Source organism: Schistocerca americana, chromosome 4, assembly GCF_021461395.2.
Source record: "Schistocerca americana isolate TAMUIC-IGC-003095 chromosome 4, iqSchAmer2.1, whole genome shotgun sequence".
Taxonomy (NCBI): Eukaryota; Metazoa; Arthropoda; class Insecta; order Orthoptera; family Acrididae; genus Schistocerca; species Schistocerca americana.
Genome location: NC_060122.1, coordinates 242,344,292 through 242,358,331, shown reverse-complemented (window position 1 = coordinate 242,358,331; position 14,040 = coordinate 242,344,292). Strand labels below are relative to the sequence as shown.

Sequence of the window (14,040 nt, the reverse complement as noted above, 5' to 3'; positions counted from 1 at the left end):
ACTGTTGCCTCATCAGGAAAGAGGGAAGGAGAGGGGAAGACGAAAGGAAGTGGGTTTTAAGGGAGAGGGTAAGGAGTCATTCCAATCCCGGGAGCGGAAAGACTTACCTTAGGGGGAAAAAAGGACAGGTATACACTCGCACACACGCACATATCCATCCACACATACAGACACAAGCAGACATATTTAAAGACAAAGAGTTTGGGCAGAGATGTCAGTCGAGGCAGAAGTGTAGAGGCAAAGAAGTTGTTGAAAGACAGGTGAGGTATGAGTGGCGGCAACTTGAAACTAGCGGAGATTGAGGCCTGGCGGATGACGAGAAGAGAGGATATACTGAAGGGCAAGTTCCCATCTCCGGAGTTCGGATAGGTTGGTGTTGGTGGGAAGTATCCAGATAACCCGGACAGTGTAACACTGTGCCAAGATGTGCTGGCTGTGCACCAAGGCATGTTTAGCCACAGGGTGATCCTCATTACCAACAAACACTGTCTGCCTGTGTCCATTCATGCGAATGGACAGTTTGTTGCTGGTCATTCCCACATAGAATGCATCACAGTGTAGGCAGGTCAGTTGGTAAATCACGTGGGTGCTTTCACACGTGGCTCTGCCTCTGATCGTGTACACCTTCCGGGTTACAGGACTGGAGTAGGTGGTGGTGGGAGGGTGCATGGGACAGGTTTTGCATCGGGGGCGGTTACAAGGATAGGAGCCAGAGGGTAGGGAAGGTGGTCTGGGGATTTCATAGGGATGAACTAACAGGTTACGAAGGTTAGGTGGACGGCGGAAAGACACTCTTGGCGGAGTCGGGAGGATTTCATGAAGGATGGATCTCATTTCATGGCAGGATTTGAGGAAGTCGTATCCCTGCTGGAGAGCCACATTCAGAGTCTGGTCCAGTCCCGGAAAGTATCCTGTCACAAGTGGGGCACTTTTGTGGTTCTTCTGTGGGGGATTCTGGGTTTGAGGGGACGAGGAAGTGGCTCTGGTTATTTGCTTCTGTACCAGGTCGGGAGGGTAGTTGCGGGATGCGAAAGCTGTTTTCAGGTTGTTGGTGTAATGATTCAGGGATTCCGGACTGGAGCAGATTCGTTTGCCACGAATACCTAGGCTGTAGGGAAGGGACCGTTTGATGTGGAATGGGTGGCAGCTGTCATAATGGAGGTACTGTTGCTTGTTGGTGGGTTTGATGTGGGCGGACGTGTGAATTTGGCCATTGGACAGGTGGAGGTCAACGTCAAGGAAAGTGGCATGGGATTTGGAGTAGGACCAGGTGAAACTGATGGAACCAAAGGAGTTGAGGTTGGAGAGGAAATTCTGGAGTTCTTCTTCACTGTGAGCCCAGATCATGAAGATGTCATCAATAAATCTGTACCAAACTTTGGGTTGGCAGACTTGGGTAACCAAGAAGGCTTCCTCTAAGCGACCCATGAATAGGTTGGCGTACGAGGGGGCCATCCTGGTACCCATGGCTGTTCCTTTTAATTGTTGGTATGTCTGGCCCTCAAAAGTGAAGAAGTTGTGGGTCAGGATGAAGCTGGCTAAGGTGATGAGGAAAGAGGTTTTAGGTAGGGTGGCAGGTGAACGGCGTGAAAGGAAATGCTCCATCGCAGCGAGGCCCTGGACGTGCGGAATATTTGTGTATAAGGAAGTGGCATCAATGGTTACAAGGATGGTTTCCGGGGGTAACAGATTGGGTAAGGATTCCAGGCGTTCGAGAAAGTGGTTGGTGTCCTTGATGAAGGATGGGAGACTGCATGTAATGGGTTGAAGGTGTTGATCTACGTAGGCAGAGATACGTTCTGTGGGGGCTTGGTAACCAGCTACAATGGGGCGGCCGGGATGATTGGGTTTGTGGATTTTAGGAAGAAGGTAGAAGGTAGGGGTGCGGGGTGTCGGTGGGGTCAGGAGGTTGATGGAGTCAGGTGAAAGGTTTTGCAGGGGGCCTAAGGTTCTGAGGATTCCTTGAAGCTCCGCCTGGACATCGGGAATGGGGTTACCTTGGCAAACTTTGTATGTGGTGTTGTCTGAAAGCTGACGCAGTCCCTCAGCCACATACTCCCGACGATCAAGTACCACGGTCGTGGAACCCTTGTCCGCCGGAAGAATGACGATGGATCGGTCAGCCTTCAGATCACGGATAGCCTGGGCTTCAGCAGTGGTGATGTTGGGTGTAGGATTAAGGTTTTTTAAGAAGGATTGAGATGCAAGGCTGGAAGTCAGAAATTCCTGGAAGGTTTGGAGAGGGTGATTTTGAGGAAGAGGAGGTGGGTCCCGCTGTGACGGAGGACGGAACTGTTCCAGGCAGGGTTCAATTTGGATGGTGTCTGGAATGAAAAAAGGCGAAAAGGTGTTAACGCCATTATTTCTTCGTCAGACAATTGTTAGCCTCATTTTCATAATCTGCCACCACAATACCACTCCTTTTAATATACTACACGCAGTTTTTTCGAAATTTTCCTGAATTTCTCCGTCCTTTAACGTGTTTTGGCGGCAACACAACCTCCTAACCTTTATGCACATCGTTGTCTACCAACCCAAGTCCAACATAGCCCAGCTGTAACCAACACCTTTTCGCCTTTTTTCATTCCAGATCTCCAGTTTCTTTCCGGTTCACCTTTATCTCTCCCCATATATTTTTATTTTCATTTTCATTTCACCTCATGTTACACTTTCCATCTTCTAATACCTCACAACACCCCCACAATGACCCCATTAAGTTTTATTTACATTCCCTCCGCAAACATGCCTTCGCCCTAGCCAGATTACGCTCGCATATTTTATTTTCTCAGGCTTGTCTGACATTTGGCATTACCCCCAAAGGCCTCACACTCAAAGTTCCCATCTCTGGCTGCAACCCTTCCTTCCATCAGTCCCTATACCAGTTCCAAACTGAACAATCCATTGCCCTCACCCACCTAATCCTTCACCTACACATCAACTCAGCCAATGAACACACCCGCAACTCCTATCCTTAATAAAAGTCCTTAATCTTTCCTCTCCCACATCCACACCGGCTGTTCAGAGCGTCCTCCGACAGGCCAACCGTAAATTAGAACAGCATGCCACCCTCCACCTCAAAAAACTATCCAATCTCCTGGTTTCCCACCTCCGGAAAGGCAACTCACTCACCCTTCACAACTTTTCCAGCAAACCTCAACCTCCTCTCATTGCACACAAACCCAGTCTCTCCCATCTACTCAATCTCCCACTTCCAGCTCCACTCCCTTCAAAACCTCAAAATTCCGATCAACACAATCTGGAACCACAACACCCTAATTCAGTAGTTAACCTTTCCTCCAAACCTCTCTCCCAATCCGAAACCTCTGTCCTATCCAAAGGCCTCACCTTCAGCCCCACTCCCAGATTCAACCAAACAGCCCTCGTCAAAGATTTACTGTCCTACACTCGTACTCTCTGCTGGAAGTATCACTTTGCCACGAAGAAAAATGATCCTAATCCTACTCCTAATGATCCGACTCCTCAAGACACCATCCAAATTGAACCCTGCCTGGAACAGTTCCGTCCTCCGTCACAGCGGGACCCACCTCCTCTTCCTCAAAATCACCCTCTCCAAACCTTCCAGGAATTTCTGACTTCCAGCCTTGCATCTCAATCCTTCTTAAAAAACCTTAATCCTACACCCAACATCACCACTCCTGAAGCCCAGGCTATCCGTGATCTGAAGGCTGACCGATCCATCGTCATTCTTCCGGCGGACAAGGGTTCCACGACCGTGGTACTTGATCGTTGGGAGTATGTGGCTGAGGGACTGCGTCAGCTTTCAGACAACACCACATACAAAGTTTGCCAAGGTAACCCCATTCCCGATGTCCAGGCGGAGCTTCAAGAAATCCTCAGAACCTTAGGCCCCCTGCAAAACCTTTCACCTGACTCCATCAACCTCCTGACCCCACCGACACCCCGCACCCCTACCTTCTACCTTCTTCCTAAAATCCACAAACCCAATCATCCCGGCCGCCCCATTGTAGCTGGTTACCAAGCCCCCACAGAACGTATCTCTGCCTACGTAGATCAACACCTTCAACCCATTACATGCAGTCTCCCATCCTTCATCAAGGACACCAACCGCTTCCTTGAACGCCTGGAATCCTTACCCAATCTGTTACCCCCGGAAACCATCCTTGTAACCATTGATGCCACGTCCTTATACACAAATATTCCGCACGTCCAGGGCCTCGCTGCGATGGAGCATTTCCTTTCACGCCGATCACCTGCCACCCTACCTAAAACCTCTTTCCTCATCACCTTAGCCAGCTTCATCCTGACCCACAACTTCTTCACTTTTGAGGGCCAGACATACCAACAATTAAAGGGAACAGCCATGGGCACCAGGATGGCCCCCTCGTACGCCAACCTATTCATGGGTCGCTTAGAGGAAGCCTTCTTGGTTACCCAAGTCTGCCAACCCAAAGTTTGGTACAGATTTATTGATGACATCTTCATGATCTGGACACACAGTGAAGAAGAACCCCAGAATTTCCTCTCCAACCTCAACTCCTTTGGTTCCATCAGTTTCACCTGGTCCTACTCCAAATCCCATGCCACTTTCCTTGACGTTGACCTCCACCTGTCCAATGGCCAACTTCACACGTCCGCCCACATCAAACCCACCAACAAGCAACAGTACCTCCATTATGACAGCTGCCACCCATTCCACATCAAACGGTCCCTTCCCTACAGCCTAGGTCTTCGTGGCAAACGAATCTGCTCCAGTCCGGAATCCCTGAATCATTACACCAACAACCTGAAAACAGCTTTCGCATCCCGGAACTACCCTCCCGACCTGGTACAGAAGCAAATAACCAGAACCACTTCCTCGTCCCCTCAAACCCAGAATCCCCCACAGAAGAACCACAAAAGTGCCCCACTTGTGACAGGATACTTTCCGGGACTGGACCAGACTCTGAATGTGGCTCTCCAGCAGGGATACGACTTCCTCAAATCCTGCCCTGAAATGAGATCCATCCTTCATGAAATCCTCCCCACTCCGCCAAGAGTGTCTTTCCGCCATCCACCTAACCTTCGTAACCTGTTAGTTCATCCCTATGAAATCCCCAGACCACCTTCCCTACCCTCTGGCTCCTATCCTTGTAACCGCCCCCGATGCAAAACCTGTCCCATGCACCCTCCCACCACCACCTACTCCAGTCCTGTAACCCGGAAGGTGTACACGATCAGAGGCAGAGCCACGTGTGAAAGCACCCACGTGATTTACCAACTGACCTGCCTACACTGTGATGCATTCTATGTGGGAATGACCAGCAACAAACTGTCCATTCGCATGAATGGACACAGGCAGACAGTGTTTGTTGGTAATGAGGATCACCCTGTGGCTAAACATGCCTTGGTGCACAGCCAGCACATCTTGGCACAGTGTTACACCGTCCAGGTTATCTGGATACTTCCCACCAACACCAACCTATCCGAACTCCGGAGATGGGAACTTGCCCTTCAGTATATCCTCTCTTCTCGTCATCCGCCAGGCCTCAATCTCCGCTAGTTTCAAGTTGCCGCCACTCATACCTCACCTGTCTTTCAACAACTTCTTTGCCTCTACACTTCTGCCTCGACTGACATCTCTGCCCAAACTCTTTGTCTTTAAATATGTCTGCTTGTGTCTGTATGTGTGGTTGGATATGTGCAAGTGTGCGAGTGTATACCTGTCCTATTTTTCCCCCTAAGGTAAGTCTTTCCGCTCCCGGGATTGGAATGACTCCTTACCTTCTCCCTTAAAACCCACTTCCTTTCGTCTTCCCCTCTCCTTCCCTCTTTCCTGATGAGGCAACAGTTTGTTGCGAAAGCTTGAATTTTGTTTGTATGTTTGTGTTTGTTTGTGTGTCTATCGACCTGCCAGCGCTTTTGTTCGGTAAAACACCTCATCTTTGTTTTTTTATATATATATATATATATATATATATATATATATATATATATATATATATATATATATATATATATATGTATATGTGTGTGTGTGTGTGTGTGTGTGTGTGACAATTTTCATTAGAAAATGAATATATTGAGAAGCAGTAGTAAATATTTCCAGTTCTTTGACAGGCCTGTGCATGGCATTCTTGAATTCATAGGAGTAATGGTTAATGATTTGTAGTACAAGGTTTTGGACTCTGAAACATTAGTTTGGATGATGATTTACCATGAAAAATATTCCCATATGACATTAAAAAGTAGATGAATAAGCATTTTTGATGTTTATGTTACTTATGTCAGACAATATCATCATTGAAAATAAAAATTTGTTTAGCTGCTGCAGTACTCTTTATTTGACTAATTTTGTTTGTGCACAATTTGTAGTGATGCTACTTCTTTTCAATCATAGAAGTAATTATCTATTTATTTTCTTCAAACGTGTGACAAAACATGCATGAGATCAACTCTTCCACTTGATTTTTTCCACCCTGTACTGTCCACTGCACTCATAATATTTGCACTGAAAATAACCTCTATTACATGTAATGAAATTATGCCAGGTCTAACTATAAACAAAACAATAAAGCAAATAATGCTTGACATCTCATATCTCATCCTTCATTTATGTATATCATCACCTAGGCCGTATATTTCTCCAAGGTTTGGTACTTTTCAAAGCACTGACCCAGATGGAGTCCTGATTTTCTGGAACTTGCTGCTGTAGTAAACAGTTTCCATTCTACTTCCTTTTGCCTTACTGCTACGGGAAACATCACAGTCCTTACTGTTATTCTTTCCATGGGAATAAATGTAGTATTGGCTTTTTTGACAGTCTCTCCTCATCAGCAGAAGTACATGGTCCTCCCCTCTTTCTTCCATTTGTGTACCATACATTTCCAACCAGAGCTTTTAGATATGCCACTCTGTATTTCTTGTGGCTTAACTTGGGTTACTGGTTGTAAGTAGTGTCCAGATTGTACAGAATGAAGCTGTTAACTATTGCTACTTCCAGCAGCCAGAAAAACATATTCCACCACCAGTTTTTAAATTTCCTGGTGAGGCTATAGGATGCGCAATACCAGTTGGATATCCACTCCACCCGTCTTTTTATTGTGGTCGCAAATGACTTTGGGTTTAAGGAATTCGTCCAACAATAGCCGTCTTTTTATTATGATCACAAATTACTTTGGGTTTAAGGAATTCGTCCAACAATAGCTCTTATGCATTCAACAAATGCATTTCCTGATTGTTATATCACTTGCAGACGTATGTCAGAACACTCCAGTACAAGAAATAAAGCAGAGCCCCAATATACAGTTATGGCGAATTGAAGTTAGTGTTGGGTGATGCCCAAAATGCGAGTCTATTGTGATATTTACATAGTCAGGGTTGCTCCACTGGGCAAGTGCTAAGGGTTAAAATTATAACATTGCACATATATTTATTTCATGCAAAAATTAGTATCACAAGGCTTTGGATGTAAAATATACTTACTCTTAAGTTACACAAGGACATTTAATGACGAAAGATCTAGTTTCACCACATTTGAGGTTTAATTTTATACAGCACCATGATTCAGTTCTGAGCCAGGTGGACATTCAGCTGCAAGCCATTTCTTGAGACCGCTCTTAAATTTTTTGTCCTCTAACTTTTTGAGCTTGCTGGGTGTAGAGTTATAGTACATGGTTCCTTTGAACTGGTTCCATTAGTATGAGTCTCCTGAAATCTAAGTGAAATTCATGCGTAGGTACTCCTCATACCATACCCATGAAATTCCACATTTCTGCTAGTAATTTTTCAATTCTGTATTACTTTTTTAATTGCTTGGAACATATACATTGCTTACACTTTCATAATATTAAAATTTATAACTGGCTCCTTACATGAGGTTTTTCCTTTTGATCCTAGCGACTATCCTCAATGCTTTCCTCTGTGGCACAAATCCTCTGTTCATGTGTTTATATGTTCCTCTCCACAGCACAACACCATACAATAGAAAAGAGTACAGATGTAAGTCCCAGCTGGCTGTAAAAGATCACAGACTAGACACATAAAATTATTCTTCTTAAAAGTGACTATTAAATTCCAAGCACTTTTGGTAAGAGGAAACATAATTTTTTAGCCTCTTAGAGCAGAATTTTACCAGATGACACATATTGGGAGGTTCAGATCAGGATTTTGATTTCATTACTTCTAAGTAAAGTCAGGCACTTTGGGTTTGTTTATTTCAGTGGGTCTAAGCTCTCAAATAAAATCAGTTTGAGAAACAAAGACTGCATTTTATTGGCAGAACATTTAGAAGATGCAACAGGTCTTCTAAAGAGACTGCCTACACTGTGCATGTCTGTCCTCTGCAAGAGTATTTTTTGTGTATTATGTGATCCTTACCACATAGCACTGATGGAGGACATGATGGAGGACATCAAAAAGTCCAAAGAGGGCAGTTCGTTTTGTAGTGTCACAAAATAGGGGAGAATGTGTCATATATATGATAAGTGATTTGGAATGGCAATCATTGAAAGAAAGACTTTTTCATTGTGGTGGGATTTTTTCATGAAATGTCAATCATGAACTATCTCCTCTGAATATGAAAATATATTATTGTCCCAAACCTATGTAGTGAGAAGTGATTATTCTAATAAAACAACAGAAATCAGAGCTTGTACAGAAAGATTTAAGTGTTCATTTTTCCCATGTGCTATTAGAGAGTGGAACAGTAGAAAAATAGCATGAAGGTGGTTCGAAGAACCCTCTGCCAGGTACTAAAATGTGAACTGTAGAGTATCATGTGGATGTAGATGTAAATCTGTCTGCAAATTGTGTAAACATTGTTCTGATTATTCTTGTGTTTTAACTGTTTGTGTATCATATTCTCTAAGGTGGAATTTGGGGACCAGTCGAGCATTTGCATAAATGAGTATGAGAAATAACCAAACCACCACACTCATGCACACTGGTGAACCAGTCCATGTCATTAATCCATTATGAGGGTTCAATATAGGTCTGGCTCACCTCATTCTCTAGCAAGTTAGCAAGCTTGCGTTACATTATTTGATTAGGTCAACAGTAGGCTGATTCATTTCTTTAAAAACTGATTAATGTAGAACATTCTTCAATATTTTAACATTGAATCACTGTTTCATCACTGTGATTATATAACACTTAACGATTAAGATTTTTATTCCTTTGTACATGTATATATGCTTTTCATTTCAGTAGCTTTTGTTGTTTAAGTTTTAAATTCTGTTGCTTTTTCTGGGAAGGATTTGAGTATTCACAATTGTAATGTAACAATTGTAATGTAATATTAATTAGAACTGGATGTTATCAATAAGAATGCAATCTCAGTGATTGTTTTAATTATGTGACAGACAAGAAAAACAAATGTATTTAGCAGCCTTAACTGTTCTGAACCAGATGCAAATGGAATTACACAAGCAGAATGTGATAATAGCTTTGACGATTTGGACATACGCTGTATTTCAAATGGCTTCAAAGAATCGCATTTGAATGGTAATAGAATAACCGCACAGGTATGGAAAAGATTTGTCTGATGTGTTTTTTAGTGTTAAGCCATGAGTGTAAGATTCTGTGGTAAGTTAAGCCTGTGTAAAAATTTATGGGAATGACATCATATGACAACTGTTTATGATATTTTGGCTGTTATTAGCCAGTTAGTTGGTTAGCCTATAGATATACAGCTGTACATTAACCATTTTCAGGTGTGACTATGTGTATTCACATTATTGTGGCCAACTATCAAAAATGTGAATATCCACCTTCTGCAGCACAGACCACTGCGAAACACGCAGGAAGAGAGTCAGTGAGGTTCTGAAAAGTACCGACAGCGATATGGAGCCATTCAAACTCCAGTATTGTGGCCAGCTGCACTAGGTTTCTCATTTAAGGATCTGTGGTGTGAACCGCCTGATTGAGATGGCCCCACAGATTCTCAATTGGGTTAATGGGTTAAACTCTGGGGAGTTTGGTGGCCAGGGGAGTATGGTAAATTCATCATGGTGCTCTTAGAACCACACATGTACACTTTGAAGCTACGGTGTCACAAATATAGTCATTTCGGAAATGCTTCCACCCTTAGCCTGAAAGCCAATGATTGTGCCCTTTTGGACATTATAAAAATCACTACATTTAGTCATAATAGAGGGAAACATTCCACGTGGGAAATATATATCTAAAAACAAAGATGATGTGACTTACCAAATGAAAGTGCTGGCAGGTCGACAGACACACAAACAAACACAAACATACACACAAAATTCAAGCTTTCGCAACAAACTGTTGCCTCATCAGGAAAGAGGGAAGGAGAGGGAAAGACGAAAGGAAGTGGGTTTTAAGGGAGAGGGTAAGGAGTCATTCCAATCCCGGGAGCGGAAAGACTTACCTTAGGGGGAAAAAAGGACGGGTATACACTCGCACACACACAAATATCCATCCACACATATACAGACACAAGCAGACATTTAGTCATTATGACAACAACTTAACTGTTTTCCTCATACCTGCAACACGCTTTTTATGCTATCCACTGCTAGTGCTGCCACCTGCTGTCTGTTAGTGGTTATTCTGTGTTGACATTGGACATTGATGGTGGTCACATTAATCTCACTGGACTGTGTATGTGTTACACATAATACACTAATGTTTGAGAAAACTGCGACATTCAGAAGAAATAATTCATTTGAAAGTTTAACGGGATACCAGGAGTTATTAACTAAGATTGTGAACGTATGTTTACCCATGGACCCACAAAGACTTTCTCTGGCCTTAGCGGAAATGTCAGTGTTATGCTAAGGTTAGTGAAGACTAAATAAAGTGAAAACATAAAAGCAAGTGTTAATATGACATGTTAATATCAGAAGGCATACCATCAGCATGTGAGTGAGTTAAAATGGCACAAAATAATCAGCATTTGGGGAAGTAGATTTATCATACCATGAGATACCAGCTCGTATAAGTCATGCTGCTTTGATAGTGATCCATGTGGTGAACCAATCAACAGAAGAGGGCCACACAAAGCAACAACTAAGTGTGGGTGACTCAGTGTTATCATAGTGGGTGTGACTACTGTCTTGTACATCTTAATATTTTCATGGTGCAATGATTTTCCGTAAAATTTCGGGAGTGCAGCAGCAGAAATTTCACTTCTTCTTCTTTTGATATTTTGTCTGTAAACCATCCAGCTATCTTCAGAGGGAGCCAGTTCACTAGATGGCTGGACAATATACTGCCAAAATATCAGAAGGAGAAGAAGAAGTGAAATTTCTGCGGCTGCATGCCATAAATTTTATGGAACAATTGCTATCTTGTCCTCAAGGCTGTGGACCTTACATTATATGTATATGTGTTGATTTGACATTGGAAGAATTGCAGTGGTTGTGAACTTATCACTGTCAATGATATAATGTCGTCTCTTGCATTGTGGAATGGTGATTTCATGCCATTACATATCAGCTTCTTTTCTCCAGAAACAACCCAACTGCTGGCATGCTGAGCTGCAGAACATAATATTTTCTAGGAGTGCTACTTCAGCTTCTACAGTGATGACCAAAGAAGTATTGGATACTAATTTTGTGATGTGGTGATCACAATCTAGTAGCCTGCATTGTGGAGCAGTATGGTAGTATCATGGGCATTCTGAGCAGGAGCTATTATATGAAGACAGTGGTAAACCTTAGGTATTGCCCATGCTTTGGGCAACTGTGTATGCCCCATTTCAGTAGGACGTTGCCTCAGCCCATGTGGTGTAACGTACTACCGTTCTTTGAGGAACAACTAGTATCACCATTTCCCTGGCCAGCCAGCCGTTGCCCTTTTGTTATAGTCCATATCTTTGACAAATCCAATCACAATATTCATAAAAGTTTCTCTCTAGATTTGCCTATACATTGTACAATAATATTTATATTATCTACAAAAAAAATTGTCATCTTTTCAAAATATAATGTAAGGTTATTAACATATAGTACCACTAATGTGAATAAATCCTGAGCTTCGTAAGTTTTGTGGTATTGACTATTATTCGCATATACAAGGCAAAGTGTTGGATCAATGATGAGCACACTTGTTTTAGTGGTTCATTTGGTAATATTTTACATCGTTAGTTCATGACACTAACAACGAATTTTGTTATCAAAATACTGTGACAGTCAGTCATTGCACCAGACTGTTTCCCATACAACTTTTCAAGCAATTGCAGTATAAATAAATAAAGCCATGTCCATACCAGCTGCACCAACCTGTGCCACATTGCGCAAAATCGAGGAAAGAGATTCAGTGCAGTTTGGCATCTCAAATGTGGATGTGAAATCGTGGTGCTGTGTGCATCAAAGAACTAGTTCTGTGCAATGCCAGTATATAAAAGGAAATGGTTTGTTCATGCGTGTTCTGTTTGTATGATATTTGTCATTATCCATTCTTATTGATGCACACACTGGAACATTGCTGCACACCTACGAACACTGTTTCATGCTTGCAGTTGTGTTCTGGTCTGTGTCATTCTGTGCCACGTGTCTGTGTGGTACAGATAGTCCAGTGCGGGCACAGTTTAATGAACAACAGATATTAACTTGTTTCTGTTCTTGGCGATAAATATATAATGTCACTGTCATTATTGAGGCACAGGCTACAGCAACATCAATATTTACTAGTTTTATGTGCAGAAAAATGTAATGAAGACTGCCTTGCAACACAAATGTACAGTGTGTCTCACAGCCTTCTTGTCTATATGTGTCAGCTTTCAGATTAATATTGTCGCAGAAGAAGCCAAGTAGCGGAGTCACCGTAGTGTAGTTGTTATGATACTAGATTGTTGCATTGAGGGTTGTGAGTTCAAAATTCATCTGGACTGAAACATTTTAATTTGTGTCTTTGGTTCGCGTACATTCTAGAAGTATTCACAGATGGCAAGAATCATTGTAGTGGAATGTTCTGTAGCTGTATATATACTGTATGTGTTCTGGCCGGAGGCAGTTCGCTCCATGCTCTTGTATGTGCAAGTGCTGAATAAACTTGTGTTAAGTGAAGTTAGTGTTTGTCATTCATCTAATTACACCTTCTTCTACATGACATTATTCTGGTGGAGGCACTAGGTATTGGAACCTGTGATAGCACAAATAACCAACGACAGTGGCTCCCATCAAGCCACAACAGAGCCACCGTTTACGTGGCAAGAAACCTGAGTTCGAGCCGTATTCAGCGGATTGCAATCTATCAAAGACAGAAGAAGAAGAGGACATCACAATGACAGCAACTGTGTGCCACCACATGAGACAACTTTATGGGTTCTCTGGTGATGGTGGCCAAGATCCAAACAAGTGGCTGAAGGTATATGAGTGTATATCCAAATTTAACAAATGGGATGATACCGTGTGTTTGTCCAACATATTTTTCTACTTGGAGGGCACTGCCAAGCAATGGGATGAGAACAACGAGGAGAAGTTCATGAACTGAGAAGTATTTCAGGTGGAACTGTGCAAGTATTTCAGCGACACACTATGACAGAAGTGCAAGGCTGAAGATAAATTAAAGTGCAGGGCACAGCGTCCAGGAGAAATGACAGCATCCTAAATTCAAGACATCTTGGAGCTGTGTAAATTAGTGGATCCCCCAATGAAGGAGGAAGATAAGGTTGCACATCTAATGAAGGGTGTTGCTGAGGACATTACTCCTGAAGTAGGTTTCAATAGCAGACGACTTCATAAAATGATGCCATTATATTGAGACAATGCATCAAAAAAGAACTACACGCAAGAAGTTTGAACAGCTTCCAAACATCATATCGATGTCTGTGATGCAGGAAAAAACTGATTTCACAAGTGTTCTTCGTCAGATAGTGAGAGAGGAAGTTCAGAAGGCACTTGGATTGCACGGCAAGCAAAAAACCGAGATGCTTCAAGAGGTCATAAGGACACTTCAAGAGGTCATAAGGGAGGGAGTGGAACAGACATTGAACCCAATCTCTCATTCTTCATTTCCCTTTAAAATGGTAAAAAAGCAGAGACCCAGGCAAAGTTCCTACAATGCCGCATGAGGAACCTGTTTGGGCACCAAAGAAGACTGATGTCTGGAGGA

The 14,040-nt window shown here is 42.8% G+C and overlaps 1 protein-coding gene across 2 annotated transcripts in view; it reads left to right on the top strand.

Moving 5' to 3' along the window:
- LOC124613118 overlaps nucleotides 1-14,040 on the top strand; it is a 112,034-nt gene that overhangs the window by 46,973 nt on the left and 51,021 nt on the right. The window contains exon 3 of one of the 2 annotated variants that reach the window (XM_047141730.1): nucleotides 9,321-9,482. The exons of the other annotated variant lie outside the window; for it this stretch is intronic. Coding sequence (XP_046997686.1) covers nucleotides 9,321-9,482 — 162 coding nt within the window. The remainder of the gene's footprint in view (nucleotides 1-9,320; nucleotides 9,483-14,040) is intronic. 2 annotated transcript variants of the gene reach the window in all.